General features: G+C 47.0%; 1 protein-coding gene and 1 long non-coding RNA gene across 6 annotated transcripts; one reads left to right on the forward strand and one right to left on the reverse strand.

The window, feature by feature from the left end:
* Positions 1–2,084: 2,084 nt before the first annotated feature.
* Positions 2,085–10,259, reverse strand: LOC128843964 (uncharacterized). Its single transcript, XR_008446401.1, has 2 exons — positions 10,074–10,259; positions 2,085–8,197 (listed from the first exon to the last, which is right to left on the reverse strand). It is a non-coding gene; the product is annotated as an uncharacterized LOC128843964 (long non-coding RNA).
* A 209-nt stretch (positions 10,260–10,468) lies between these two features.
* Positions 10,469–27,188, forward strand: CCNF (cyclin F). 5 transcript variants are annotated; one of them, XM_054041392.1, is made up of 17 exons: positions 10,469–10,687; positions 14,533–14,687; positions 15,184–15,290; positions 16,155–16,222; positions 16,766–16,959; positions 17,475–17,528; positions 18,237–18,341; positions 18,836–18,913; positions 19,388–19,539; positions 20,112–20,276; positions 21,124–21,247; positions 21,732–21,912; positions 22,361–22,448; positions 23,111–23,210; positions 23,531–23,661; positions 24,099–24,268; positions 25,263–27,188. In XM_054041392.1, exons 1-17 carry the CDS (start codon positions 10,675–10,677, stop codon positions 25,727–25,729), a joined length of 2,352 nt encoding a protein of 783 aa, XP_053897367.1. In that variant the 5' UTR covers positions 10,469–10,674; the 3' UTR covers positions 25,730–27,188. The 5 variants fall into 5 exon arrangements, with proteins under 5 accessions (XP_053897367.1, XP_053897369.1, XP_053897372.1 ...); XM_054041394.1 differs by having other exon boundaries at positions 16,856–16,959; XM_054041397.1 differs by having other exon boundaries at positions 14,653–14,819.
* The last annotated feature ends 768 nt before the right edge of the window (positions 27,189–27,956 follow it).

Consider the following 27,956-nt stretch of genomic DNA (forward strand, 5'->3'; position numbering starts at 1 on the left):
TATACTTTAAACTGACCTGACAGGCTTAATTGGTTTCTTTCCACCTGTTCTCCCTCCTCTCCCCTGCCTTTCCACACTTTCGTTTTTCTGAAGTTTTAATAAAGTGTACTTTGGATACTTATGTAAAATGTTTTTGGTTTTTTGTTTTGTTTTGTTTGGGACAAAGTATGATGAAGGTCTGCTGTAGTCCATTGGAATTTTTGGAGTAAAAAATCCATGGGCAACCATGGAGACAAATGTTTTACTGCCTTTTAAACAGTCTCAAGGTAAAGACAGCACAGGTTAAGGCAGCTGTGTGGCAATAATTGTACTTGGTGGCTGAGTTGTTAAAGACAAAGTGCACTACCTTAAAAAACTAAATGTAGGAGTAAGTGATTTAAAGAAGTAAGTGAAAAGTTATAAATACCTTTTGCAAAAAATTAATAATACAGGGTTTGGAGGAAAGTAAACATTTGGGAGTTGTAAAAATGGTACAGGTAACAGTTTGGTGTTAAAAAAAACAGGTTTTGGTTTCATAATAAAACCCAGTTATATAAATGTAACTGTATGTGCAACTCTGTGCAGTCAGATTGGATGGAAGCTTGGTAATTCAATTGTACCAGGGAGTCAGGTAGAGTGGCTACTACCATCACTACGCTTCTGTCCCCAGAAGCCTTTACAGCTATTCTGAGGAAAATGGGCCCTTTTCCCACAGAAATGGTCTGTAGAAGACTGCTGCAGGCAGCAGGTGGAGGAATAATCTGATCAAAATTATTTGACTATTGGGTAGGGTTACCATATTTAACAAATAAAAAAAGAGGACCCCCCCACGGGGCCCTGGCCCTGCCCATTTCCCACCCCAGTCCCGCCCTAACTCCGCCCCCTCCTCCCTCCCAGCCACGCGAAAAGGGCTGCCCAAGCGCTACCGGCTTCACGGTTTGCCGGGCAGCCTCCAGACCCTGCGCCCCTGGCTGGGCGCTTCCCCTCCTGGGCTCCAGCTGCGCTGGGGAAGCACCGGCTGGGGGCGCAGGGTCTGGGGGCTGCCTGGCAAACTGTGAAGCCGGTAGCACTTGGGCTTCGGGCAGCCCCCATGCCTCTGGACCCTGCGCCCCTAGCCAGGCACTTCCCCTCCCGGGCTCCGGCGGCACAAGGTCCGGAGGCATGGGGGCTGCCCAAAGCCCGTAGCGCTCAGCTCTTAAACAGAGCCGAAGAGTCAGGGGAGGAGCAGAGCTTGCCGCGGCCGGAGGCTCTGCTCCTCCCCTGACTCTTCGGCTCTGTTTAAGAGCCGAGCTGCCCGAGCGCTACCGGCTTCGGGCAGCCCCCATGCCTCCGGACCCTGCGCCGCCGGAGCCCGGGAGGGGAAGTGCCCGGCCGGCGGCTGGGGTCCGGAGGCAAGGGGGCTGCCTGAAGCCCATAGCGCTCGGGCAGCTCGGCTCTTAAACAGAGCCGAAGAGTCAGGGGAGGAGCAGAGCAGCCGCGGGAGGGGAAGTGCCCGGCCGGCATTTTCCCAGACATGTTCGGCTTTTTGGCAATTCCCCCCGGATGGGGGTTTGATTGCCGAAAAGCCAGACATGTCCGGGAAAAAACGGACGTATGGTAACCCTACTATTGGGTAATTTGATCAAAATTACTAAAGAAGGCAGCCATAAGCTGAGAAGTGAACAGTCACATCCTCACATTCCAAACTAGTCACATGGAAATAAGGTGCTATTGGGCTGTTAGGAATACAATCCTGCCCTGATATTCCTATCACCTCCAGAGAAAGGAAAGAACCTAGAACATGTAAAAGGAAATTTAATTGGATAGTTTTCTGTCTGGTAAGAACTTTCTTATCAATAGACACAGCTGAAAAACTCTTATGTCTGTATAGATGTAGTTGTGAAATCCTCACTTCTGTATTGTTTTGTATGTTTATTTGCATGGTCTCTGTCTGGTACTGTAATTGTTTCTGTCTGCTGTATAATTAATTTTGCTGGGCTGCGTGCTCCGGCGGCTCAAAGCAAGTTCAATATAATGTGGTTTCACCGATAACGCTGTAAGATTTTTTGGCTCCCGAGGACAGCATTATATTGGGGTAGAGGTGTACATGGGATCTTTTTCAGGGGAAAAGGCAATACACCGTGTTTATTGAAGATACAATAATTAGCATATGTATTCAATCACAGCACACACTGTCCCACCAGTCGATGTTATAGTTACCAGTCCAGAGTCCATATCAATTTAGTGGCCAGCTAGGTTGATCGTGGGTAGGTAGGAACCAGGTTTTGTTGATCACAACACGTTGCTCCGGGAAAGTCTTGGCAGGATGAACCCAAAGTTACATGACAAGGCACCCTGTTTATAGCCCATGCCACTGGGATTGTGAGAAAAAACAAACTACAAGCCACCTGGGAAGGCCCCTTCAAGGTTGTCAAGCAACTAAATGAGGTAAACTATGTGGTAGAACTAACTGGTCACACTGCCACCAGGTGTACCATGTTAATATGATGAAGCCATATTATGACAGGGGGAAATGTGGTGTTGGCTGTGTGTAGACATTGGGAGGAGCAGGGAGATGACCCTTTAGTAGATCTATTCCCTGAGACAGGAGCTGGCTCCTCCCTGGAACCAATTCCCCTCTCTGATCAGCTAACACCTGCCCAGCAAGTTGAGATCAGAGGGGTTCTGCATTTGTACCGACAGCTGCTTTCCAACCAGCCTGGATTCACTAATCTGACTGTCCACCAGGTGGAGACAGGATCACATCCTCCTATAAGATGCTCCCCCTTCCGAGTCACAGGGAAAACTGCTCAGGACCTAGAAAGAGAGGTCAGTGACATGCTGCCTTTGAGGGTGATCCAGCCATCTTCCAGCCCTTGGGCCTCACTTCTGGTGCTGTTCCCCAAAATGGATGCGTCAATCTGGTTCTGTGTGGACTATCGGAAGCTTAATGCCATCACCATCAATGCCAACTTCCTGAGGTGGAGCCTGCTCCTGGAGGATTATGATATGAAGGTGGTCCATGTGAGGGGAGTGCCAATGTGGTAGCTGATGCATTGTCCCGGTGAGGGGGACCCGAACTTCCCCAGGTCACTGGTTAGTGACCCCACTCAGTTCAGTCTTGAAGGGGGGAGAGATGTGATGGAGTAGGGAGTAGTTGTCATGGAGTGCGGGGGAGTCAGGGCCATGTATCCCCCCATCCTGCGATTTACCGTGACTCTCAGCCAGCCAGTAAAAGAGATTTATTAGATGACAGGAACACAGTCTAAAACAGAGCTTGTAGGTACTAAAAACAGGACCTCTCACTCAGGTCCATCTTGGGGGTTGGGGAGCCCAGACCCTCCAGCAGTCTCCCCCAGCCACACACCCCGGCTTCTCCTCCAGGCTCTGTCCAGTTTCCCAGGCAGAAGGTGTCACCTGGCCCCAACCCCCTCCTGGGCTCAGATTATGAAAGGCAGCAGACATCCTTTATGTGCTAATCGTCAAGTATCATCCCTTAGTGAAGTTACACCCTTATTTCCCATCACCATCTGGTATCAATGCAGACAGTAAACTAGTAAAACTCCCATGCAACATTACCAGGTTAATACTCCCTACTCTGTCACAGCTTGGTTATCAGAGACGATCTCCTCGGACGTGTGGCAGAACACAGTGAGGGCTCTGACAAGGATGAGGCTTTGGAACAGAAAGCGAAGCTGGTGAGGATGTAGCAGCATGTGCCTGTGCGGAGTGAACCATGACTCCTGGGGGATGTGTGTGTGTGTGTACGGGAGAATGTGTAGCAGCCCGTGATGCAAAGAGAAATCTATTTGGAGAGTCTTTGCGATGAAAGGGTGTGGCTGCGGCAACACTCAGCCATGGCAAAAAAGAGCTGAGGGGAGGCCCGGAAGTCACGAGTGCGCTTGAGGTAAAAGGCCAACGCCTGGTGGACATCTAGGGTTTGAAAAGCACCTTCCTGAGGGGAAGCATGCGGCTTAGGGTAGAAGGTAGGGAAATGCATGCACTGGTTGAGGTGAAACGGGGAGGCAACCTTGGTGAGGAATCTGGGATGGAGACGGAGGGAGACCTTGTCCTTATGAAAGACTGTGAAGGGGGTGGACCGTCATGGCTGCCAGTTTGTTAACTTGTCTCGCAGAGGTGACGGTCACCAAAAAGATCACCTTCATGGAAAGATGGGCAAGGGAGCAGGTTTGCGAGTGGCTCAAAAGGCGTATTGGTGAGGGCGGAGAGGACGAGCTTAAGGTCCCATGAAGTACCAGGTGGGCGGCCCGCAGCTCCAGGACATTGATATGCATCCTCACCTCCCTGAGTGACCAGAGCCGTGCAGTCAGCCAGATGAGTGCCCCATCCGACTAGCAAGGCATCCGTCATGAGGGGAAGGTGGGGCGTGGGAGGTGTGAAAGGGACACTGGCTAAGACCGTCGATAGGCTGCATCACCAAGTGAGAGAGGTGAGAACTGATGAGGGAATGAGGAACCGTTTGCTGAGGTGGTCGGACTGCAGGCTGTAGATGGAGTGGAGCCACATCTAGAGGCAGCGTAGATAGAGATGGGCATACGAGGTAATGGAGGTGCAGGCCGCCATATGGCCCAGATGGGAAAGGCACTGATAGACGTGTGCGCACGGGCGGCGGCAGAGCTGCACGTTGAGGGCAGTAAGAGTGGCAAAGCGTTCCAAGGGAAGGAAGGCATGGGCTGCGACAGAGTCCGGGTGAGCCCCTATAAAGGTAGGGAGTGGGTAGGGGTGAGGACTGTCTTTTTCTTGTTGATACAAATCCCTAGGGTGCCGAGGAGGGCATGCAAGATCTGAGTAATGGTAAGGAGGCAGGACCAGGATGACACCATGAGCCAATCGTCCAAGTTTGGAAACACTGCTGTCATGGCAGTGCATGTAAGCTGCCATGACAGCAAAGACCTTTGTGAAGGCATGGGGGGGCAGTAGCAATCCCGAAGGGGAGGACCCAGAACTGGTAGTGAAAGTGGTCGACCGCAAAGCGGAACTTGCAATGAGCAGGGTGGATGTGGAAATATTTATCCTTCATTTCAAGAGCCGCGAACCAAGCTCCACGGGGAAGAGAGGGGATAATGAGGAGGAGGGTGACCATACGGAAATGGAACTTGCAAATAAATTTGTTCAGCAGCCGGAGGTCCAAGATAGAGCGAAGGCCACCCCTTTCTTCAGCACAAGGAAATAGGGGGAGTAGAAGCCACAGCCCTGGTAGCGCTGTGGAATGAGTTCTATAGCGCCCTTCTGGAGGAGGGCATCTGCTTCCTCTCAGAAGGTGAGAATGCGATAACGTGGCAGGGTACTCCCAGGATGGGCAATTAGGTCAGAAGGAGGGGAATTCAATGAGGTAACCCCGATGTACAATGTCCAGCACCCAGTGATCGGTGGTAATCTTGCCCCAGTTGTAAGTGAAGAGGGCAAGGCAACCCCTGAAAAACACTGGTGGGGTGGTGAGAGTGGGGGGAAGAAGGTTTGCGGTTCTCAGGCTGCTTGGAGGAACGCTGAGGAAGGGTAGAAGCAGGAGTAGCACTGGCGGAGTAACGGGGTCGCTGGGAGCAACGCAGAGAAGAATCTGGTGGGCACTGGGGGTAAGGCTGGTATGTGGCCCAAGGGCAGGGTCAGAAGGATGACCGTTGCTGGCAAAGGCAGGGGACAGAGTATAAAGGACCAGTGACCGAAGAGTGGCACGAGAGTCTTTGAGGGTATGCAAAGAGTCATCTGTTTTGTCATTGAACAACTTGTGGTGGTCAAAAGGGAGGTCCTCGGGGTAGTCAGGACCTCATGCAAGAAGCCGCTAGACTGGAGCCAGGAATCCTGGTGAAGGACAACTCTGGATGCCAGCGAGTGGGACGCCATATCGGCAGCATCAACTATGGCCTGGAGAGTCACCTTGACCACCAACTTTTCCTCATCTAGGAGATGTTGGAAGTCCTATTGTTTCTATGGGAGGAGGAAGGCCTGGAAGTCCATGAGCTTGGAGTATGAAAGGAAATCATGCTTGGCCAGGATGGCCTGGTAGCTGGCAATGCAGAATTGGAGACCAGAGGAGGAGTAGACCTTGAAGCCCAGGAGATCCAACTTCTTGGCGACCCAATCAGGGGACCTGGACTGCAGGTGTTGTTGGCAGGCACGCTTGGTCGTGGCTTGGACCACCAGTGAGTTTGGGGGACGGTGTGTGAAAAGAAAGTCCATGCCCTTAGGGGGCATGAAGAATCGGCATTCCACTTTGGTATAGGGGCACTGGAGGCCGGAGTGTGCCAAATGGTCTGGGCCAGTTGTAGAAGGGCATTGTGGATACGAAGGGTGGTACATGAGTCAACAAGGGGTTGTAGGATGTCCAGGAATTAATCCTGTGGGTCCTGGATGTCTTCGACAGGCAGATTGAGGGCTGTGGCCATGCGTCGAAGTAAGTCCTGGTACTGCAAGCGGTCGGCGAGGGAGGGTGGTGAGAAGAATGATGGCATTGCCTGGAGATGAGAAGGCAGCCAAATGGACCAGAGGTGGCAAAGATACTGTTGGTGCCACCAGAGCGGGGATGGCCAGAGGTTCCTCAAAGACAGAGGGGAGGGGCCTTGTTGGGGACAGGCAGTGCTGCGAGATGGCATCCTGCGCTCATGGTAGGGGTTCCAGGCAGCCCAGTAGGGCCAGGCATAGGGGTCGCCAGGCATCAGCGGCACCTGCAGGTAGTGGAACCACGGGTCAGCCAGTAGACCATACACCGGAGGGTACGATAGGAGCCAAGGGTCCAGGCTGTAGGACCATGCAGGTGAAAAGGTGGGGTCCGGTTCGCAAGACTACTCGGAATCAGAAGATGGGTCTGGTAGGGGTGGAGCTGCCGGTGCAGGATGGGTGTGATGGTCCAGGAGCAACAGAGGCGCCTCTGTGGAAGGGCCCAGAGAAGGGTGGAGCGGAGCAGGAGAGACTCATCTGTGGGAGATGGCAGGCAGAGAGTGACTGGAGGCCCAGAGCCAGCAGCAGATTTTTGCTGTGAATTATGTAGCTTTTTCCAGACCTGGAAAAATAGACTCCCATGGACTTCAGTGGGCTTTGGATTGGGCCTCATACACTCATTCAAGAGGTACAAACTCTTTCAGATGTCCCCAGGTGATAGGTCTCAGGTCACAAAAGAGCAGCGTATTTTGGCTTTGTAAGCAATCAACCCTTTGGATTTAGCTGCTTTCAGGACCGTCTCTGTTTTGTGCATCAGACATGGTACCAGTAACAGCATCATGTCTCATCCTGCCCCATGTACTTCTGGCCTCTATATTCTCCCTCTCTGCTTCCTCCCACAGTCTTGCTATCCCCTTCTACACACACACATTTCTCTGTCACAACACACTCCCTGCAACCAACAAGTCCTTTGCCCCACATTTCCCTGGCCTGTTCTTGCTAGTGGCTTGCAGAAAACTGGCTGGTCACATGGTGCTGGCTCAACTGGTTTTTAGCTGAAACAAAGCAGCTGGAGGGGGAGATGAAATGGAGCACAAATATAGACACTGTGATGAACTTTTTTTTCCAAAAAGGACACAATACTTCTCATTAAAAGCTAAAAATACACTCACTCCTTTCCCAATATTACTTTTTCATGTGATTGCTGTATTTGCCATAGTGATGTTCAGGGCCGGCTCTGGCTTTTTGGCCGCCCCAAGCAAAAAAAAACAAAAAACAAAAACCCGCGGCGGCCAGAACAGCAAAGTGGCGTGGCGCGGCCAGAGCCAGGGGGACTCCCTTCCCTGCAGATGTGCCCCGGCTAGCGGGGGGAGAGAGAGAAAGGGGGCAACCAGGGCTTCAGCGGGGTGCTGCCACACGGCCCCTCTCGCCGTGCCGCCTGCCAGGAGGGCTCCACACCGCTCCGGTCGGCTGGGAGGGAAGGATGCAGGCTGCCCTGCCGGGCTTGCTGCAGTGCGCTCTTGTCCTTCGCACTGCCGCCCCCTACAGGGCAGCTGGAGCAGAACAACAACAAAAAAAAAAAGGATCCATGCCGCCCTAGGATTAGGCGGAATGCTTGCTTGGCTGGTGCCTGGAGCCGGCCCTGGTGATGTTATGCAGCTCTGAAAGGAAGGGGAGGTGGATCCAAATGATCACATGTGGGAGAAATGTATCCACAAGATAAACTCTTCATTAAGACATGCTTCTCATTTTGTACAAGTTTGGAAACCCCTAGTCTGCTGATTGAAGCATGGACTGGCAAGGTCAGTGGAGCTGTGTTCTGGTTCCAGCACTGGCGGACTTGCTGTAAAACATAAGACAAATCACCTTCTTCGCTGTCTCACTTTCCCCATCTGTAAAATGGAGATACTAGTGACATGTGTAATGCTATCTAAATTCCTCAGGTGAGGGTGATATAAAAGAGCAAAGCATTTATTATTGACTGATGGCTCTTCAGCAACCTGGTGAGTTTAGAAGTCTCAATCTAGATGGGCATCCCCATTCCAGGAACCACCACAATTGACCCTCTTGTTGAAAGTGTCAGCAGAAAGGCCAAGGATAGAATTGGTCTTGGCAAATGATCCTGTATCATCCCAGACCTGTTCTTTCTGGGTCAGGGGTGAGAAACTTTGGAAAGGTAGCATGGGAAACCTGCTCACCTGGGGAGACCTGTCAGTCAAGGTTATCAATCTAGAACTTTTCACCATCAGATTAATTCATGAAAGCATAAGGTTTTTTAATTTTACTAATTCCTTTTTGAGGGGTGGTAGCTTTATCACCTGGAGCATAGCTTCTGGAAATAAAGCACTGTCTATACTGGTGCTTTTCAGTGTTAAACTTTTGTTGCTCAGGGGGGTGTTTTTTCACACCCCTGAATGATAAAAGCTTTAGTGCTGAAAGTAGCACTGTAGACACAGCCTAAGAGTTATAGGCATGACTTGACCTGTTCCTCTTCCCTGTTTAAAGATAGAGCTGATCAGGCCCCATTCAGTCTTTTAAGTGACCACTGGAGCTGAAATCACTGATAATCAGGTCTAAGTGCTTAGACCTGCTGAGGGACAGGGTTTCTGGGGGCAGGAGGGGAGAGAGACTAACCAGCCTGCATGAGACTAACAGAGCTGGTGGAACCTCAAGAGACCAACTCACAGAGGACCCAGTAGAGAGGCAGGTGAGGTGGTAGCAAAAGTAACCATTGGTTACTTGGCACAAGGCCATTGGTGACTTGAGCAGATGATGGCACAATGGAGTGAATGGTGGCATGAATGACAGCATGCTGAATGATGGCACAGCTCCACACAGAGTGAATGGAGACAACTGTAAGCCAGTTGAGGTGGCACTGCTCAATGTTTCTTCCCCTGCCCCCTTTCTGGGTGGGAGATAAACTCATGTGAATGCACCTCTCAACTCTGTGTCTCTGCTGACCAAGGAGAGCTGTGAGTGGGGTGTGGTGGAGGGAGAGGGGAGTGGCATTATAAAGGGACATTTGTTGGACTTAAACACTACAAGGTGAGAAAGGGAGACAAAGGACACTGCCCAAAGGACTCTGGGACAGGAGTGTTGCTCATGGTCAGATGTGTTCGAATCATGATTGTGGCGTTTTCCAAAATTAATGCCAGGCTCCTTTCCTCTTCTTACTAAATGTTTTTCTGCTCTACAGAGACTCAGTGTTTGCCAGGAGGAAGTACTGCCTCTTAGAGGCGGCTGGGGTAGTGCTTAATTTCCCCAGATTACTGGGTGAGGGCTCAGGCCAGTTCTGTGTTGTACTGTTAAGGAGCCCTGGATATTGAGCCCGGCCCTTTTTGCTGCCAGCTCCACCTGGCAAAAGGATCACACCGTTGTCTCCACCCCGAGCTCTTCTGCTTTGGGGAAGAGACCCGCTAGTGTCTTCAAGGGCCAACCAGCAAAGCACCTGCCCCTTCCCTCTCCAAGGTGGGCGGCCTCACTTCCTGCCCCCCAAGCTTCCTGGGGTTCTGCGGCCTTCCTCGCTGCCCGCGGGGCTCTGTGCTTCCCAACAGGCTCGGTTCCCCCCATTCTCTGCCTTTCTCAACGCGCCTGTCCTCCCGACCCCTCCCGCAGGGGCTCCCCCGCCTGCACTCACACGCTGCATGGGAAGGGGCACGGCTGGCCTGCTACTGGTAGCAAATTTCATCAGAGAGCAGTTTTTGCAATCCCTTACATACGGGTAACTGCTGCAGGAGTTTCTCGCACTGCACCCGCCGGCGCTGGGTAATGCCGCGACAGGCGATTTAGAAGTTCCGGTCGGACGGTGTCCCTGAGAGCTCCTGCCCCCCAGACCCAGCGAGCTACAAGCGCGAACCACAAACTGCCCTGATTCGAATTCGCATCCTGAGCGCCCAATGACAGGAGGGAGGGCGGGGCCCCGGCCACGATATCCCCGCCCTGTCAGCATACTGACCAATGACAGCTCCAGCTGGGTTTGAAAAAAAGTGCGCGCGGCTAGTGGGCGGGGTCTTTCTCTGGTGGCAGGGCCCGCGCGGGGAGTGGAGAGACGGATATCCGGCGCGCTCGGGGCGTAGCCTATCCCGAAGGGGCGGTTCCTGGGTGGGGCCTCCCGCTCGCTCTTTCCCTGACCCGCATTGATACCGGAGAACGGCATGGGGGTGGGGCCCAGCTGGAACCCCGCCCTAACCCCTCTTTCTCCGCCCCTGGCCCTGGGACCGCGACTTGGGCTCATTTGGACCCGGCCGGCTTGCGGGCGCGGTGGTGGTTGGTGGCAGCTCGGTTCCCTGGGGACTCGCACCGCAGCGCGGAGGGGCAGGAATGAAAGTGGGCGGTGAGCGTCCTCCACGTCCCTGGGCGGGTTGGGGCCTCTATGGGGAGTTGGGGGTCTCTCTGCGGTGGGTGGGGCCCCTCTGTGGTGAGTGTAGGACGATGGGGCCCTGTGGGGCGAGGGGTCCTTCTGGGGAGTGGGGTCCTTCTGCGGTGGGTGGGGTGGGGGGGTCCTGCAGGAGCTGGGTTGCCAGCCAGTGGTTAGGGAGCTCCAGCTCCAGTTTTGGCAGAACTCAATGCTCCTCATGTGGGGTTAAAGCCAGGGCGGGGGCTTTGCCGGCTCGGTTGTCTAGTTTCTGGTGGGGATCGTGGGGGTTCCCTGGGACGGGTAATGCTCCCTCTCTGCTGGATGATCCTCTAAGCCTTAGATGCTAAATTTTCAGACTTGACACATGAAATGTCTGAAATACCCCTGCCAGGATCCTACCAACTTCCTACCCACTCCCGCCCCCCATCAGATGGGCTTAAACCCCTGCAACCTCCCCTTCCATTTTCCTCAGACGGTATCTGGCAGTGGCACCTCCTAATTTTCCTTTTTACTTCTCCCCCTGTGTTCAGAGGGTGTGTTTTAGATTTTATTTTTAAATTCCAAAGAGAGGGAGCCCCACTGGTTTAGGCGGGTGGATTTAAAAATCAACCGAGCCTATAGTGGGACAGGACCTGCCTGCAGGGGGAGGGGACTCACTCGGGGCTCCTGCATGGGCACCCAGGACATTAGAAAAGAGCTACCAGTCTTATCTTGGCCACTTCGGGTTTCTCATCGACCAGAGCGTTTCACATAAATTGTAAAGGAAGGTTATAATTATTAAATGGAGGAGAGGCTGCAGGCTTTTCAAGGAGCAGATGAGATTTTTGCTTCAGAAAGGCAGCGTGTTTGAATGAATGAAAGGAGAGATTTTAATAAAAATAAATAATTAAAAATGAGAGATTTTTGATATTTCAGGCTGGTCACAGGACTAGAAATCAGACTACAGGATTGCAGTTTACTGCTTTAAATAGAAGTCTCCTTTTATCAAGGTTTGATTTTTGCCATGACAGTAAAATCTAAACTTGAAATATGGCATTTAAGCAACCCCCCACTCTTTCATGTCCAAATATCATTCTAGTTGTTTAATGTAATAATAGCTTACATTTCTGGAGTGCCTTTTATCCTGCAGGATACCAAAATGCTTTACAAACTGCAATATTCATTGCTAATTTAATATGTCTTTCTCTGGGTTGAGGATAGCAGCTAACTGGCATATTTATGGAGGGAAGAGAGCATGTATGGCCTAAGGCATGGGGGCAAGCTCCCCTACTTTTACAAAAGTACTATAAGGACTCGTATGTTCAGAGCATACAAAACTTGCTTTTTTATGGTCTGTGCCTAGTAAAATGCTTGGCACTCTGCCTATTTAATTCATCTAATGAATTATTATTTTTTTTTGCCAAAAACTATAAATGGGTTTTTGGCAAAACGATAAATGATTTTTTTAAATTACACTTTCTGCATTAATGGGACAGAATTTGTATACTTCGCCCAAGTTTAATATCTTCTGGTTCTACGGGTTACGTAACCTGCTTCTAAAATACACTATCTTTGCTTGCCAAATGTACTTTGGAATGCTTCAGTTACTTAATCGGTATCTGAATTTAAAATATTAGAAATGCAGCTTGTGTACACAATGTAGATATGTCTGTAGTATATGGGGTCATTTTAGAGTATAGCCATCCTAATATAAATTCTGGGCTACTAGAGCTGTACTGTCCGCCATCTAGTCTTGCTTCAATTTCCTGGGCTGTTCAGTCAGTTTTGGTTCTGAATACAGGCTTAATTGGCATGCCAGTCTAGAGATGCAATGCCACTTACATTGCAGTAGTTCTCTTGCTGAAATCGGAGGTGGGGGAAAGGAACACCTATGAGAATAATAATCTGGTGATTTGTGCATGTCAAAATTTCCCTTAATTACATGGATATAGTCTTTTAGTCAAAGGTAACTAATAGGTAAGCCAAAGGCTATCGGGGGAGAATGGGGCATTGAGTTAGACTAGTAGCTCATTTCATTGTTGATCTTGGAAACTCCAAAGAGTTAATAGGATACATATTCATTTTGGCATAAAAGGATATTCTAGGTGGCCCATTGCTTTTTTTGCCTAGACAGATACCTATAAATTTGCACTGGGAAATACCCAGTTGTGGGGACTGTCTTTAGCTTAGCTGGTGCCCGCGGCCCTATAATTAAAAATGATCAAGTCCTTGCAGCTGCTTAGCTTGTTTTCTTTATTTAATTTCACATATGATTTGTTTGTGGTTTGGTACATTTGTTACATTACCTCTCTGACTTTTATTATTCTGTAAATTGACACTTATTTTAAAACATTTTTTAATACCACGGATTGGAAATTAACTGATAAAACAGGGGACAAGGAAAATCATTAATTCCTGCAAGTGGAATATCACTGGGGTCACTAGTGGGACCCATATTTTTCATGACTGATCTTGAAGAAAACCCAGCTAATTAGACTTCCCAGTTAAACTATCATTGTATAAAAAGACCTACAAACCGGATTTGAAAAATACACCTGACGTTGCCAAGCAGGAAATGTTCCATGGTGAGAAGAACAGCCCTAATCCATCAATTTGCAGAAAAGTGGGGGGATCTGTGTGTTTTTCTAGCCTTTATGGCTGCAAAGATAACTTTCCAAATGTGACGCAGAGCAAACAGACTGCTCCATCACTTGCTCTGTCTGCTGCTCAGAGCCCTATCAAGCAGCAGCAGAATGAAACTGGCAAGTCTCTGGTCCCTGCTGCTCTTCAGAGTGGGCAGCAGTGAAATTGACAAGATTCATGTCATTTTCACTCCACTGCTGCTTGGCAAAGCTCTGAGCAGCAGCCAGGGCAGGTACTGGGGCTGTTTGCTGGGGAGGAAAATCCCAAAAGAAAGCTGTGTGGTGATGAGGGATACCTGTCATGTAGTTCAGGGCTTAAGGTGAGAGTCCTTTTCCCTTCTAGCAGGTCAAAGTGTTTCAAATTTCTGACACCTACTATTCAGACTGAGGCAAAAGATGCCATTCCTGAGCAGAATCCAGGGCCAGCATCTCAGTAGAAATCCGAACACCTCGCCCTTCCCAGCAAGTGGGAGCACTACTGGACTTCTCACTAGAGTATTGTCCCTGAATCTCTCTAGTGAGCCCTCTCTCTCTATCATTAGCTTTTGTCTCTGCCTCTAGTTAACTTAGTCCTTTGGCTAGCAGGTGCAGGGTGAACTTTCCTGTCCCTCCTTAGGAGGAGCAAGTAAGGGAACAGAATATATATATAGAACAGACACTAGTCTAAATAAATATCACAAGGAACCAATGCATGAAGGAAGGACTTGAATCTCTGAAGATGGTATTTCAAGGAGCAGTGAAAGGAGGCTATGGAAAGGGATAGGAAAATATTGACAGGAAAAAAAATTAAGGCGACTGGCCACATCACTGATGTTATTCCAGCACATTAACTACTGCATGAATGGGAATCGCATACGGAGGAAGTTTGCACAATGGAGGATGTTGGGCTAAATGGCCCAAGTGATCTCTTCTGGCCCTGTCAATTTAATTATTTTTACTTTAGTTGGTTAGTGATCCCATTTTATACATGATTATGCAATTGAGTTGCTATCGTATCAAAGCCTAGAATTCTTTTTACTTTCCATTTCATTGAAGAAACAACATAACTTTTCCTGCAGTAGAGCAGGCTCAGTAACACCAATCACTTTCATGTTAATATGTGGACTAGTATTCTTTACAGCTGTCATCTTTTGTCCTGAAATTTCGACTTGATCATGCTCTTTCACTAACTAAGATGTCTGGGCTTTTTGTTTTTTCTAGTAATCCACTGTAGATGTTCCAGGTGTTTTTCTTTCCCTTCAAAACGAAGGGTAAGAAAACGGCCTCGAGTCCTGACATTACTGAGTCTCCCTGAAGACGTTCTGTTTCATGTTCTGAAAGGCCTTCCTGCTGAGGATATCCTCTCCATCCGAGCTGTGAGTCTGCTAACCCACTTCACCCCTGTAACGGGATGGGGTTTACCTCTGTCAGTGTGATGCCCTGGCTCCCAATGGCAGGACTGGACACGGGGAAGGCTGGATCCTCATGGCAGAGCAAATCTAACTACTGTATGTATTCTTTCAGTTTTCCTTCAGATCTCTGCCATCGTGGTAGCAGTTTTGTTGCTAAACCTCTCAGGATTGAGGATTAGCAGCAGTATTTGAGTGTTTTGTTTAAATTTTCCAGAGGGAGCTATCCTGACAAATCATTCTGACTGAACAGTTTGGTTCAGTTGAGGATGCTTATCTTATTTTCCAAATTGACTTTTGTCTAGTCTAATTAATTAATGTAAATACATTAATAGTTGTACAAATAGTTGTACAAAAATCTACCGGTGCCATGTTAATATGGCTATAACAGTAGACCATAAGAACGATTTTTCGGTGGATCCCTATATGTTGTAATAATGTACTTCTGTATTTTTCCCCCTAGGTGCACTCGCATCTTAAGTACCTTGTAGATAATCATGCTAGTGTTTGGGCATGTGCAAGTTTTCAAGAAGTTTGGCCTTCTCCAAAAAATCTGAAGATGTTTGAAAGGTAATGTATAGGAATCCAGGCATGGTCTATGCATTAGGGGAGATTTTCAAAGGTGCAGAGGAAAGCTAGGTACCCATTTCCTATTAACTTTCAATGAGAGTTGGACAACAAACTGCCTTTGAAAATCTCCCCCTTAATGTGATTAGGAGCACTCTTAGTTTCCTGTCTACACTTCAGATTGGAACTGTCTTGTTAAGTGGAGCAGGGGGTCATAGTTATATTTGGAGTGTAAATGGATGCTGTGTCTACAAAGTGCTTTACAATCCCCTGATGGAATGTAGTGCATAAGCTAAAAGTATTGCTACTGCTTCTCTCTGATATTTGTGTATCAGTATAAATGTATAAGCCAGAAATGTGGATCGAAAGGCTGCACAATTGTTTTTAAAGTATTTTTAAGACTAATATTTGGACTCTTTCCATATTTCAAAATAGGGTGACCAGACAGCAAATGTGAAAAATCGGGACAGGGGTTGTGGGTAACAGGAGTGTATATAAGAAAAAGATCCAAAAATCAGGACTGTCCGTATAAAATTGGGACATCTGGTCACCCTATTTCAAAATGAGTTTAAAAACCTAAAGTTGCAAGCAAACGACTGTACTTTGAAAGAATAAAGACACTCCATCTGAAAAAGATGTGTATGGGTTTTGGCAAAGGCAAAACAAAAGAGCTGAATCTGTCTGGTGCCTATGTAACCATCCTATGTGCTTCAGAGGTGCAAGTCCTGAATTCTTCAGCTGCATTCTGGAGCTGTGGCCATCTAGTAGAAATGAACATGGAAGCAGCTCTCCTGCTGCACTGGAATCTTCAAATGATTCAGATGCCCACAGATTAAATCTGAGTTACCTTTTTGTACTCTTATTTAGGGCTGCTGAAAGGGGTAACTTTGAAGCTGCTGTGAAGCTGGGCATAGCATACCTGTACAACGAAGGCTGTAAGTATGAAAGCATGTGCTGTGGAGAAGATGGGAATTGCAGAGGGAAATGATGGTGGAGGGTGTAGTTCTATTTAAAAGAACAAAGAGATTTTATAGTGAAGCCTGATCAATAAGCTTGGATTCTTATTGGCCACATGCCAATCTTTATCCCTACTATTTTATGGATGTTTGGGTTTTTTCTGCCCATGTTATAAGATTGTTAAACACAAAAACACTGTTTTCCCCTCTCATTTCTGAGTATGAGGCAAGGTCTCGCTAATGGATTCCACTCCTAGCTGAAATGTGGATGTGTCTAAATCACACAGTTAGCAGCTCTTGAAGTTAGTTTGGAAGCCTCTAGTCAAATTTGGTTGTCATTTTGCCTGTCAAAAGCTTCACACTGAATCAAGCAGAGGCACTATTCCAACCTTCTTCTGCAACCTGTTACCATTTCTGTGAAACCATCCTGCTAACTGTTGTGCTGTGGCCTTATTAAATTCCAGGCAGATATTATGGATTAGCTTCTGTTCCCTCTTTAAAGCATCCGTTTCACTTATTCAGTATCCATCTCCGATGAGGGTCGTGCAGAAGTGAATGGGTTAAAGGCATCTCATTTCTTCAGCCTGACGGAGCGTCTGAATGTCTCTGCAGCCCCCTTTATCTGGCTCTTTATTCGTCCCCCGTGGTCCGTGAGCGGGAGCTGTTGTAAAGCTGTGGTCTATGAGAGCCTCAAAGCAGAGTGTCAGTTGCAGAAAGTAAGTGATGCGCTTTCTGTCAATGGCTTTAGGGTAGGGCAGCATATCCAAGGGGGAGGGATAGCTCAGTGGTTTGAGCATTGGCCTGCTAAACCTGGGGACTGGCCCTACTTTGAGCAGGGGGTTGGACTAGATGACCTCCTGAGGTCCCTTCTAACCCTGATATTCTATGATCCACCCAGCAATTTGCACAATTACATTTCAGTTTCTCCAAGGAGTATCTTGTTCTCATGCCATTGATTTAGTTGTTTAACCATTGTTTAAAAATTAAAGTTGATACAGAGCAAAACTATATGTAGGAGAGGCACTACTTGGTAGCTGTCAAAGGATTGTACTGTGTTTGTTCTGCCAGGTTAATTTCTATCTCAAAAGTGAAATATTGGGGGGAAGGGGGGATGGTCAGTCCATGAAAGGCCAAGGGCAAACAAAGCTCTAGCCTTGGACTATTTTGAAAAAATCTCTCATTTTTTGGTTCTCTTTAATAATGTGCAGTTTTAAAACTCCTTATTTTTTAGGCCCAGAAAGGCTCTATTCTCCACTGCTTAGCTAAGGTTTTAAGTCTCTTTGAGGTGAGTAGTGTTCATTTCCCACTGATGGCTTTGGGAATTCTGAAGGTACAATTTTACAATGCAAATTTCCCCTGTGACTTTTCAAATGCTAGATGAGTTATTATCTTCATGTGAGATCAAACCAATTGTTCTTGGTTTCCCCCAGTGTGAAAATAGTCTGTGAAGGCCTTTTCTATTTAAAGGGAAAGTGTCAATTTGAAATCAAATTAAGCTTCAATGTGGATCAAATCCTGGGCCACATTTTCTGCTGGAGTAAACTTGTGCAGCTCTGTTGACTTCAGTGGAACTGTGCCAGTTTGCATCAGCTAAGAATCTGCCCCCATGTTTTTTTAAAAATGAGTTGAAAGTAGTTTTAGCTACCAGGCCTGCTTGTTGTGCTTGCAGTAAGGGAAGCCAGGTAACATCCTTTTGAAACGTGTCACACTGGGTACCAAAGGAAAGGGCAGGCTGGCCACCAGGAAGCCTAAATTGCTTTTGACTACCTGAAGAAAGCTGCAAAGTAACTCTTAAGCCAGGGTCTCCAAAAGAGAGTGCCAGAGGTCTAGGAAACCATCTTGAACATTTGAAGGATGCTCCCGATGGTAATGGATTGATTCTGTACTGTAGCTTTCAATCTGAGGATGTTCTGTACTACTCAGCGTCTCTGGGGCTTATGTGCCCATCTGACTGGGTATGCACCATATATAACATTTGACCTTTTATTTTTAGGATGAAGAAAAAAGGAAAGAAGCCCTTGAAATGTTTCAAGAGTCTTCGAAGCAGGGTTGCCTAAACAGCTCCTACCTCCTCTGGGAAAGTAACAGAAGAGCTGCTGTGAGTACATTTGGCTCTTAAAATGATCTTTTCACCTCTATTACAGTGGCACCAAGAGTCCCCAACCAAGAATATAGTTCTGTTGTGTTGAGGGCTGTATATACATCCAGCAAAAGACAGCTTACAGTCTAAATAGACAAGATGGATAAATGGTGACAGAGGAAGTAATATCCCCATTTTACAGATTGGAAAGATAAACACAGAGAGGCTAAGTGACTTGTCCGAAGTCGCACTGGAAGTCTGTGGCCCAGCTGAGAATTGAACTCTGATCTCTTTAGTCCCCGTCCAATTCCTTCAATCCAGGATCATCCTTAAGAGAAAGAGACTGACTGTTGTGTGAAGATTTTCCCACAAACGGCAGAAAAGATAGGAGAAGTGATGCCTTTTGGATAGTAGGAGTACTCCAACCTTCACAAACATTGAACCAAATGGTTATCTCCCCTGGACAAAAGGGGCAATGCCTTCTTAATGCTGTTCATATTCCTTTTCTCTAGATGTCAGATCCCGGCAGATACCTTCAGAGCTTCAGGAAACTAAGGGACTATGCAGCAAAGGGTTGCTGGGAAGCCCAGGTAAGACTTCCACTAGTGACACCAATACATTGTTTTTTGCATGCCCTTGTCTACACTGGCATAGAAAGACATGGGAGTGTGCTTAAACGTGGATCCAGTGGCTGGCCATTAGGAACAGCGGCTAAAACTCTTCTCAGAAAACACTTAAATGTACTCTGCAAAGTAACCTCTTCTGAAAATACTGCACTTGCACAAAGAAACCTGAGCAAGGGCTCATCTTTAGTAATAAATCTTTAGCCTGAAGAGCCTGTCCCAAAATCCTGCACATGTATTGTGTACTACAGTTCTGCCAGCTTTGAAAAATAACTGTTCTTAATTTCTCTGGAGTGAGTCCCATAAGCTAGGTTTCACTGTATTTTGAATGTGAAAATTACATGAGTTCTCCCAGGATTTCAGTTCAAATTTTGTTTCTCTGTCCAAATGGAAAATAGCTCACTTAATATTTACATTTCCCCTCTTGTCTGCCTGCTGTAGATATCTTTAGCCAAAGCTTGTGGGAATGGAAACCAGCTAGGATTAGAAGCAAAAGCCTCCAATGAGATGGTGTCTCAGCTCTTCCAGGCTTCCCTTTCTGTCAGAAAGCAAAGCATCTTCACTGTGCAGAAGGGAATGAACGAAACAATGAGGTAAAGACAAGCTCAGCAGCCAGGTCTTTGACAAAGAAGTGTGTCTATGACATGGCAGGAAAGGCTGCTACTGTTTCCTTGTGCTTGTTATAGTTCTGTCTGGGGTGAGATGCAACCTATTAGATCATTAATCTCTTTACAGAGTTATCATAGTTAGTTCTGGGACACAAGCAGTGAAGTGCAATGCAAAAAAGTTTGTACTTTGTGAATGTCCCTAATTGCACAGTGTCCCTGGATAGATCCAGAATGAAAGTGATACTTATTTTGATAAGTTCATATTTTAAGATGTCTGTCTTACTTGCAATCTACATTAATTTGCCAGTCTGCCTAAAAAACACCAAGCATGGTCCATCAGCCCACAGTTTGACTCCAGTATCTGCCCTATTACCTAGATGCAACAAGACATTTCACTGAAGTCTTGTTTTGATGTTCAATATTTTGTTGGCTAGTAACTTTTGAAAGGATAAAAGTCTTGATATGTGTGGAGAATCTCTGGTGTTATAGCTGTCACTTAGCACAGGTGTGGATGACTTCTTACTTAGGGGATCATTTGATTTTTATCTCCTATCTAGGTACATCCTGATTGACTGGCTGGTAGAAGTGGCCACCATGAAAGATTTCTCCAGCCTTTGTCTTCATATGACAGTGGGGTGCGTGGATCGGTACTTGAAGCTGAGACCTGTATCCCGGGCCCGGCTCCAGCTTTTGGGAATCGCGTGCATGGTCATTTGTACACGGTGAGTTTTGATGACTGACGTGCATCAGTGGCAGTGGTTATACAAACTCAGCATTTAGCTATTATGTTCTGCTTTCTCAGCTGCACTAGTAACAGAGCTAGAACTGGCCTTCCTTGTCCCTTTACACAGTGACTGCCCTTTGAATTTTGCTCTTAATATTTCCAAATGAGGTACAAAGTGGAGCTGCTGCCACCTGAACACTTATTTAAATGTGCTGGAGGGGCTGGAGCTCTCCATACATGAATTGCTGTCTTTTTTGTAGAGTAGATGACTAGCATCAGAAATCATACTAGGAAGCAGGTCAGCACTATCATTCTGATCAGCCCATCTGCCATAACCGACTCAGAAAAGCAGATTTGTACCTCTATTTGTGGTCATGCAGTTTTAATAACAAGTCTTTGTGGCACAGAAGTATTGTGTTCATGGCCTAGTGTGTTATGTGGGACTAATTCCACTACCTCTGCTATTTCAAAGGCTCCAGGGTTTAAACGGAGATGCTGCCAAACAGGAGACTGAATTCCAGGCACAAGGTCTGGTTACTGATTCTGCAGCCTTTCTGTGGGAATTACACCTGTGAAAACTGCTGCAGGATCTAGGCCTTCGAGTCAGTGATATGATAAAGATGCAGGCCCAGGTTAAAGGTGGCATGGACAGGGCATTGTCTTGTGGAACACCTGACACTCAACATGACTCTACCTGGTATCTTCCTAAGCTGTACTAACTTCCCCTTCTCGCCTGTGCAGGTGTCTCCATAGCATAGGATATCCATGGATATCTGCATGCAACCAAAACTCAGTGCATGTGGCTCTGCCATGGGCCTGAGTGCTAACCATTATTAATATTGCAGCTTCATCAGCAAAGAGATCTTGACAATACGGGAAGCTGTGTGGCTAACAGACAACACATACAAATATGAAGATCTAGTCCGGATGATGGGGGAGATCATCTCTGCCCTGGAAGGCAAGATAAGGGTAAGTTTGTAAAACCAGGGGGTGGGATGCTTACCTTCTTGGGCTGTCCTTTGCTAAGTCATGGAGAGTTGCCATACTCAGTGGTGAGATGCGGATCCTTCTGCTTCTTTGTAGACTAGGCATGTTGCTTTAGGTGTTTCTGGTTTCCTCTGATCCAGCATCCTTTGCTGCTGTGACAGGTGATTGGGTTCTTAATTTGAGTGAGATGTTTGAGGATTATTTTATGTAATTCTGTACCTGCAAGTACTTGATACGATTGCACTGTAGGAAGTTAAATTTAACCCCCTTGAGACCAAGTCCAGAGATCTCATGAATTCCCTCCTTATTGTCTGGGAAACATCTTGATACCACCGGGGTAATAAGAAACCATCTTTTGTAGTGAGCCTCCATGAAAAGGGATGGTCACTTGGGAACAATTCCATTCTGTGTTTGGCAAAACTCTGACAATGAAGCACCAAACTCTGTGTTCTCCCTTATACATTAGATTCCTACTATTGTGGATTACAAAGAAGTGCTACTGACTATAATCCCCCTGGAGAGAAGAACACTTCACCTGTACAGCTTTATCTGTGAACTATCACTATTGAACACAGGTCTCTGTGTACATTCTCCTGCCAATCTGGCTGCTGCAGCACTACTACTGGCTAAGATACTGCACAGGCAAGGTAAGGAACAGGCTGCTGCTAATCATAACTGGACCTGCAGGTTCTGCAATGTAGCACGTTCATCCATGCTGTCCCTCTGGATAGCAATCTTTCTGCTTTAGCACCAAGGTATCTACTTGTGCCAACTTGCCTCAGTCATGTTAAAGATAAGACACTTCAAAGAAGGATGGGGTGGGTTTGGCGCTTTTCCCCAGTAACTGCTGTGTCAAGCTCAAGCATTAGCAGGAGACTTGGGTTTAAGAAATGCCCAAGGAATTTTTACTAGTAATACTACGGACTGGATTACATAGCTAGGAATCTCTAGTTCTGGCACCTGCAGCTGTTGTTGGAGCCTGAAAATTGATTCTGAATTTAGGATGGATTATCTGCTGGCATGATCTTATGTAGGATCTGCTTTATTTCTGCAGTACAGAATTTTGGGTGCTAATGTATTTATTCCCTTCTCCAGCACATCCTTGGAACAGCCAGCTGTCTGAATGCACTGGATTCTCTCTTGAAGACCTGATACCCTGTGTGCTGAGCCTACACCAAAAATGGTATAACCTTTAGAACCTTTCTGAGTAGCTCTAAGAGGTTGGTGGGGACCGTTTGGCATCCAGCTGTTACAGACCCACAACATAAATCTTAATAATGAAGTTTTGCTAATTAGTTCCTGTCTCAGAACTAAGGAGGTGACATTAGAGAGAATATGCCTCACTCCCCACAACACGGGAGAGGTTGAGAGAACTATTGCTGTTGCTCCAATTCAGTACCAGCCCCAATGTTCTCTGAATAGTGCCTCTTGGCTCTAGGGGATATGCGTCTCATTACCAGCAGGCTCAGCTTGCCAAGTCTCCCCTGATTCACAAGGCTGGGACTTGCTTGTCAGCAAATTCAGGAAGATCCCCAGCAGGGCTGGAAGCTCATCTCTGAAGGTGTCTCAAGACCCAGATCCAACTCCCTGCTGCAAACCTGACCAAGTAGCAAGGAGAGGAAGGGGAATGGTCCTTTAAGCTGTCTCAGAAGCCCAGCTACCAGTCCTGCTAGTCAGCTTCCCTGCTGATGAAGCGCAGTTGGTTTGTCACACCAGAACTGAGGGGAAACATCCTCCAAAGCCATAAAAGAAGGGAGGAATGTTTTTAGGTCAGCAAGTTCTATGAACTTTGTCCTTTCCAATGTGCTCTTGTAAGACCTGTGCTGTGATTTTCTTTCTTCCTAGTTTCCATGATGATGTCCCAAAGGATTATAGGCAGGTGGTGTTGACTGCTGTGAAACAACGATTTGAAGATGAGCGTTATGAAGAAATTGGCAAGGAAAAGGTGGGGAGTAGCCTTACTGTTCTGCTCTCCATTCTTTGGTGGCAAGCACCTTAAGCAGAGCGACCAGTGTAGTAGGCTATCCAGTATTCTGAAAAGTAACAAGAAGTTCAAATTAAAATTCCCAAAGGGGGGAAGGTGAAGAGAGTGCAAGAAATGCAGTGGTGTTAGCATCACTCACCTTGTGGGGATAGAAGTTGCACAGTTGGGCTGTAAATGCCAAGGAGCAATTCAAGACATATTGATCCTAGAGAAAGTATCGGGAATTTGGTTGTTGCGAGGGCACTACTGTAGTTGTCTGACTAGATCGTCTTGTTGTTTAGGTGATGAGTTACAGCCAGATCTGTTCGCTGTTAGGAGTGAAACAGGAGGACCCAGAGCCCAGTCCCTTACACACAAGTGCTGAGGAAATTCAGACGTTCCTTAGCTCTCCCTCTGGAAAGAGAACTAAAAGGCAAGTAAAACTAAGCTCTGTTCTGTGTACTCTCTCCTGTGTTTGCAGCCACTGGACCTGATAATTCAGTATGGAGTTCACTCATGGGCATCTGACGGGGTCTTTTGCCTCCCCAAAACATCATTTGTGTGCAAATCACTGAGTGGGATTTTAACCAACTTCCCTGCTCTGAGCTGCAATTCTCTATGGATTCAATCAGTCCTTGCCCTAGTCACCTTAACTTTGCTTAGCCTCTTCCTCTGGATGGCTGGAAGGGAAAGTTTGGGTTTCCTGCCATGATGGGACTCGTTGACCAAACCAAATGACCAGTTGTATCTTTAGCATTCGCTGGAAGAGTTGAGTGAGGCAAATGGGCAGAGACTAGCCTGTTTTCTGATTCAGGATGATTTCCTCCATGTATATGCTGAGTGAGTAACCTCTGAGTTTCCCTGCAACAGGAGAAGGGAAGACAGCATTCAAGAAGACAGGGGCAGCTTTGTGACTACACCCACAGCTGAACTATCCACGCAGGAGGAGAGCCTTCTGGACAACTTCCTGGACTGGAGCTTGGACTCCTGCTCGGGTTACGAAGGAGATCAGGAAAGTGAAGGGGAGAGAGAGGGAGATGGTAAGTAGTGTATTTTTCTTCTTTGGTTAAAATAGGGAGAAACCAAATTTTCCCATCTGCAGCTTAACAAAATCAGGTTACTCTTGCCAGAAAAGTGCAAACTTTTTTAGAGGGACAGCAGTCACTGAAGGAAGGTCCTTTTTTTCTCTTGTACCATGGAAATTATCTTTACACCACAGCTTGTAACAGCAAAATGTTTCCTGATGATAGATGCCAAAATCTTCTTGTCCAGCGGGGAGGGGGAAGGGATAACTCAGTGGCTTGAGCATTGGCCTGCTAAACCCAGGGTTGTGAGTTCAATCCTTGAGGGGGCCACTTAGGGATCTGGGGCAAAATCAGTATTTGGTCCTGCTAGTGAAGGCAGGGGGCTGGACTCAATGACCTTTCAGGGTCCCTTCCAGCTCTGAGATTAAAAAAAAAAAAAAAATCCATTTGCAATGCTGCAAAATGTTTGGCTACAAGACTTGTAGAGCTCTTGCTCAATGGCTGCAGACTCTGGAATGCAGAAAATGGTAGATAGCATTACTGAGTATTGTCTGTGCTGCTGTGAGGTAGTACTGCTACCAGATAGCACTGTGCACTTTGAATCACTTGATGGGTGAAGGAGAGTCCTCCTGGCTGCATATTAAGGGGTTTTGCTGCTGTCATAATCCAGGAAAAGCTATTGAAGGAATCTGGCTGTAGCCAGACATGTGGTGGATGGAGCCCTGCCAACACTGCAGCTTCTCCTGTTTGTTTTATTAGTGCTGTGACTTAAAGCTTTTTATACCATGTCCCCTGTACAAACAACTATTAGAACATACCTGTGGAATGAGGAGGCGTCCCCACTTTACACAAGGGAGAAATCAGAGCTTGTGTGTTGACTTTCTCTAAAGCCACAGAGGAAGTTTAATCGCTCAGGATTAGAGATCTTGAGTTCCTGGCTCTGACTTCTGTACTCTGACTACATTGCTGCTCAGGTAGATCCAAATCACTCTTCTATATCTTCCTCTAGTGACAGCTCCCAGTGGAGTCTTGGATGTAACTGTAGTCTATATGGATCCAGCAGAGCATTGCTGTCAGGATTCCAGTGATGAAGATAACCTAGCTGCAGAATGGCCTGGACAGGATGTACCAGTGAGGAAGGCGGAGCAGCCAGATGCTGAAAAACAGTGGCTTGCTGGTCACTGTCAAAAAGAACCCATACTAGAAGCCACCTCAGGCTATTCCTCTGTCCACAGTGCCAGTCCTACTTCCTCTGTAGATGGCAGCTTTGGAGCACCGATCAAAACTACCTCAGCACTGTCTCTGGGCAGTGCCGTGAACAAAGGGCCATACCTGCCTCACTACTTGAAATCACATTTACAATCTGTCCGCCCCAAGTCCACTGTGGGCAAGTGTGAGAGAAGGCAAGTCAAACGGAAAAATGTGGCTGAGCATAGTGAAGAAGAGAGGATGAACTTGGACTTCTTGAGCCTCTGATTTCAGTGCTGTTTACTTTCATTTCAGAGGGCTCCTGGAAACAGTATTTTGGTGTAGTCCTTGCAGGGACGGTAACAAGTAATTGTCAGTAGCAGGTGCCACCCCCTGTCCCCCAAGACGGCCCCTGCCAATCATGCTCTGCAAGCTCCATTTCATGCTTCTATGGCTTAGTGCTGAGCCACCTTGTTTCTTGGTAGCTGCTTTTTAAAATGTTCCCCATAGTCTGATCCTATGCAAATTAAGAACCCCCTCCGGTCTCGAGCACATGTAAAGAAAACCTAGACCCCTGTGTGCTACTCAAAGCCATCTTGATTTTTCCCTGCAATGCATTGCCCAAGGGGTAGCTGATTCCTCTGCAGAGGAAGAAAGGGGGAAAATAAAACTCTGGTGCTATGGTCTGTTCTTCCCCATACACTGTCATAATCCAGGAAATGCTCTCGAAGGAACCTGCCTGTAGCCAGCCATGAGGTGGAGCACTGTCAACACTGCAGCCTCTTCTGTTTTGTTTTTTAGTGCTGTCTGACGACTCCCTTATCAGATTATTTGTGCCTGAAGCTAAGGCCAGGTGTTAGCTCACTCCCAGTTAGTACCCCCACTTACTCTCTGGACATTAACTACACTGCCCTAGGGTATATCCTGGAGCCAAGCAAAGGGTGGTAGTGGTAAATGGGGATACTTACTTTAACAGACTGGAGCTTTTAAACATCCCTTCTCTGGGGTAGGCTCTGGGCCTTATTTTCCTTCCATTAGTCCTACTCTGCTGTAGCTCCAGTCAGCTCACTCACTTACACAGCTGTCAGTCAGGCCCTCCCTCTAGCTCCATGTGTTTGCTCAAGTGAAGAACATCCTACCTGTGCCTTCACTGCCTTGTGCCTTTAGTTACAGCACCACTGGTGCAGTCTGCAAGAACTCAGTACCAGTGTCATTGTTGTGTTCTGGCCGTATTGCAGTTTGTCTTCCTTGCTATTCTTCCAAAATAGCCTCCAATAGACGCTAAGTCTACTTTCATGTTTGAATTTACTTTGAACACTAGAACAGAGGCAGCAGTGTAACAACCCTTCTCCATGAAGCCCTGTTTGCTATTATCTTAGACACCTCTCCATGGCATCCCAGTCAGCAAGGAAGAGCTGGTGTCTTTCCCACAGTACTGGATAAAGGATTCTATGCTTTATGTAGTGGGTGGAAGCTGTACAAGAAGAGCAAAAGCCCTAAGAAGCTGAGGGACTAGAGGTTACTTTACCCATTGACTTAGTTGTTACAAGAGGGGCTGACCCTCTAGAACAGATGGTGAGAACATACCCCGGTACAAGATTTCTGGCAGCTGTTTGTCATGCTCGGAATCTGATAACACTGGAACTGTGCTCCCTGTTTACTTTCCTTTGTTTAGAAATTATTGGGGCAGAGACAATGACTGTTCACATACAGTGTAGTGACTTTTGTATAAAACAATCTTTTTTTATGCTTGTCTCTGTTATTTTTTAAAAAAACCAGAGGTGTAGTACTTGTGTCTGATAAAAGAGCTGATTGTAAAGGGGTTGTGATAGACAACTTTCTCCCAACAGTGACATGCCTTAAGGCATAGAAAGGTGAAGTGACTTACTCAGAGTGTTACAAATGTCACTGGCAGGAGCCTCAAGTCTGTCACCTGTTCCAAGTTACTAGATAAGGCTTTTGGTTATAGCTGATCCATGGTCTCTACAACTAATACTGTTACAGAACAGATATTAGCAGCTGTAAACAGTGGCTTATTTTCTACAGCTATCAGCTTGAGCATTTACAAATTGAAAAGCAGCAGCTTATCAAGCAAGATGCTATTGTCACTTTCACAAGCTGGATTTGAGAAGACTGCATCTCCAGGAGGCACATAATTTACAAAGCCTGGCTTCTTCCAGATCTTGAGCTGCTCTCTTACAACTATCCTGATTGTTTAGCAGGTGGATCATAAAGCTGGAATGTAGAGAAGCAGGGTTCCTAAGGTACTTTCCCTCATCTGTCAAGGTGCAGTGGAACTGGTTCAATTTCTAGTCTGCAACTGTAAATCTCACCCTCCTTGTGTAACAGCTTGTCATCTATAAGCCCCATGAACATCTACAATTCCTGACTCTTATACTTCCTCATTCCCTCCATAGTAACCTACTAAAGAAAAAAAATGCTACAAAGAGTTGGAAATTATGATCTGGAACAGGTTGACAAAGCAGGTGATTACACTGACTTAGGATGTAAAAAC

Source organism: Malaclemys terrapin, chromosome 10 (genome assembly GCF_027887155.1).
Source record: "Malaclemys terrapin pileata isolate rMalTer1 chromosome 10, rMalTer1.hap1, whole genome shotgun sequence".
NCBI lineage: Eukaryota > Metazoa > Chordata > Testudines > Emydidae > Malaclemys > Malaclemys terrapin.

Coding starts and splice junctions, on each gene's coding strand:
- CCNF (XM_054041392.1), top strand. Junction 15,291..16,154: donor AATCTGAAGATGTTTGAAAG/GTAATGTATAGG, acceptor ACTCTTATTTAG/GGCTGCTGAAAGGGGTAACT. Junction 18,914..19,387: donor AGGGTTGCTGGGAAGCCCAG/GTAAGACTTCCA, acceptor TGCCTGCTGTAG/ATATCTTTAGCCAAAGCTTG.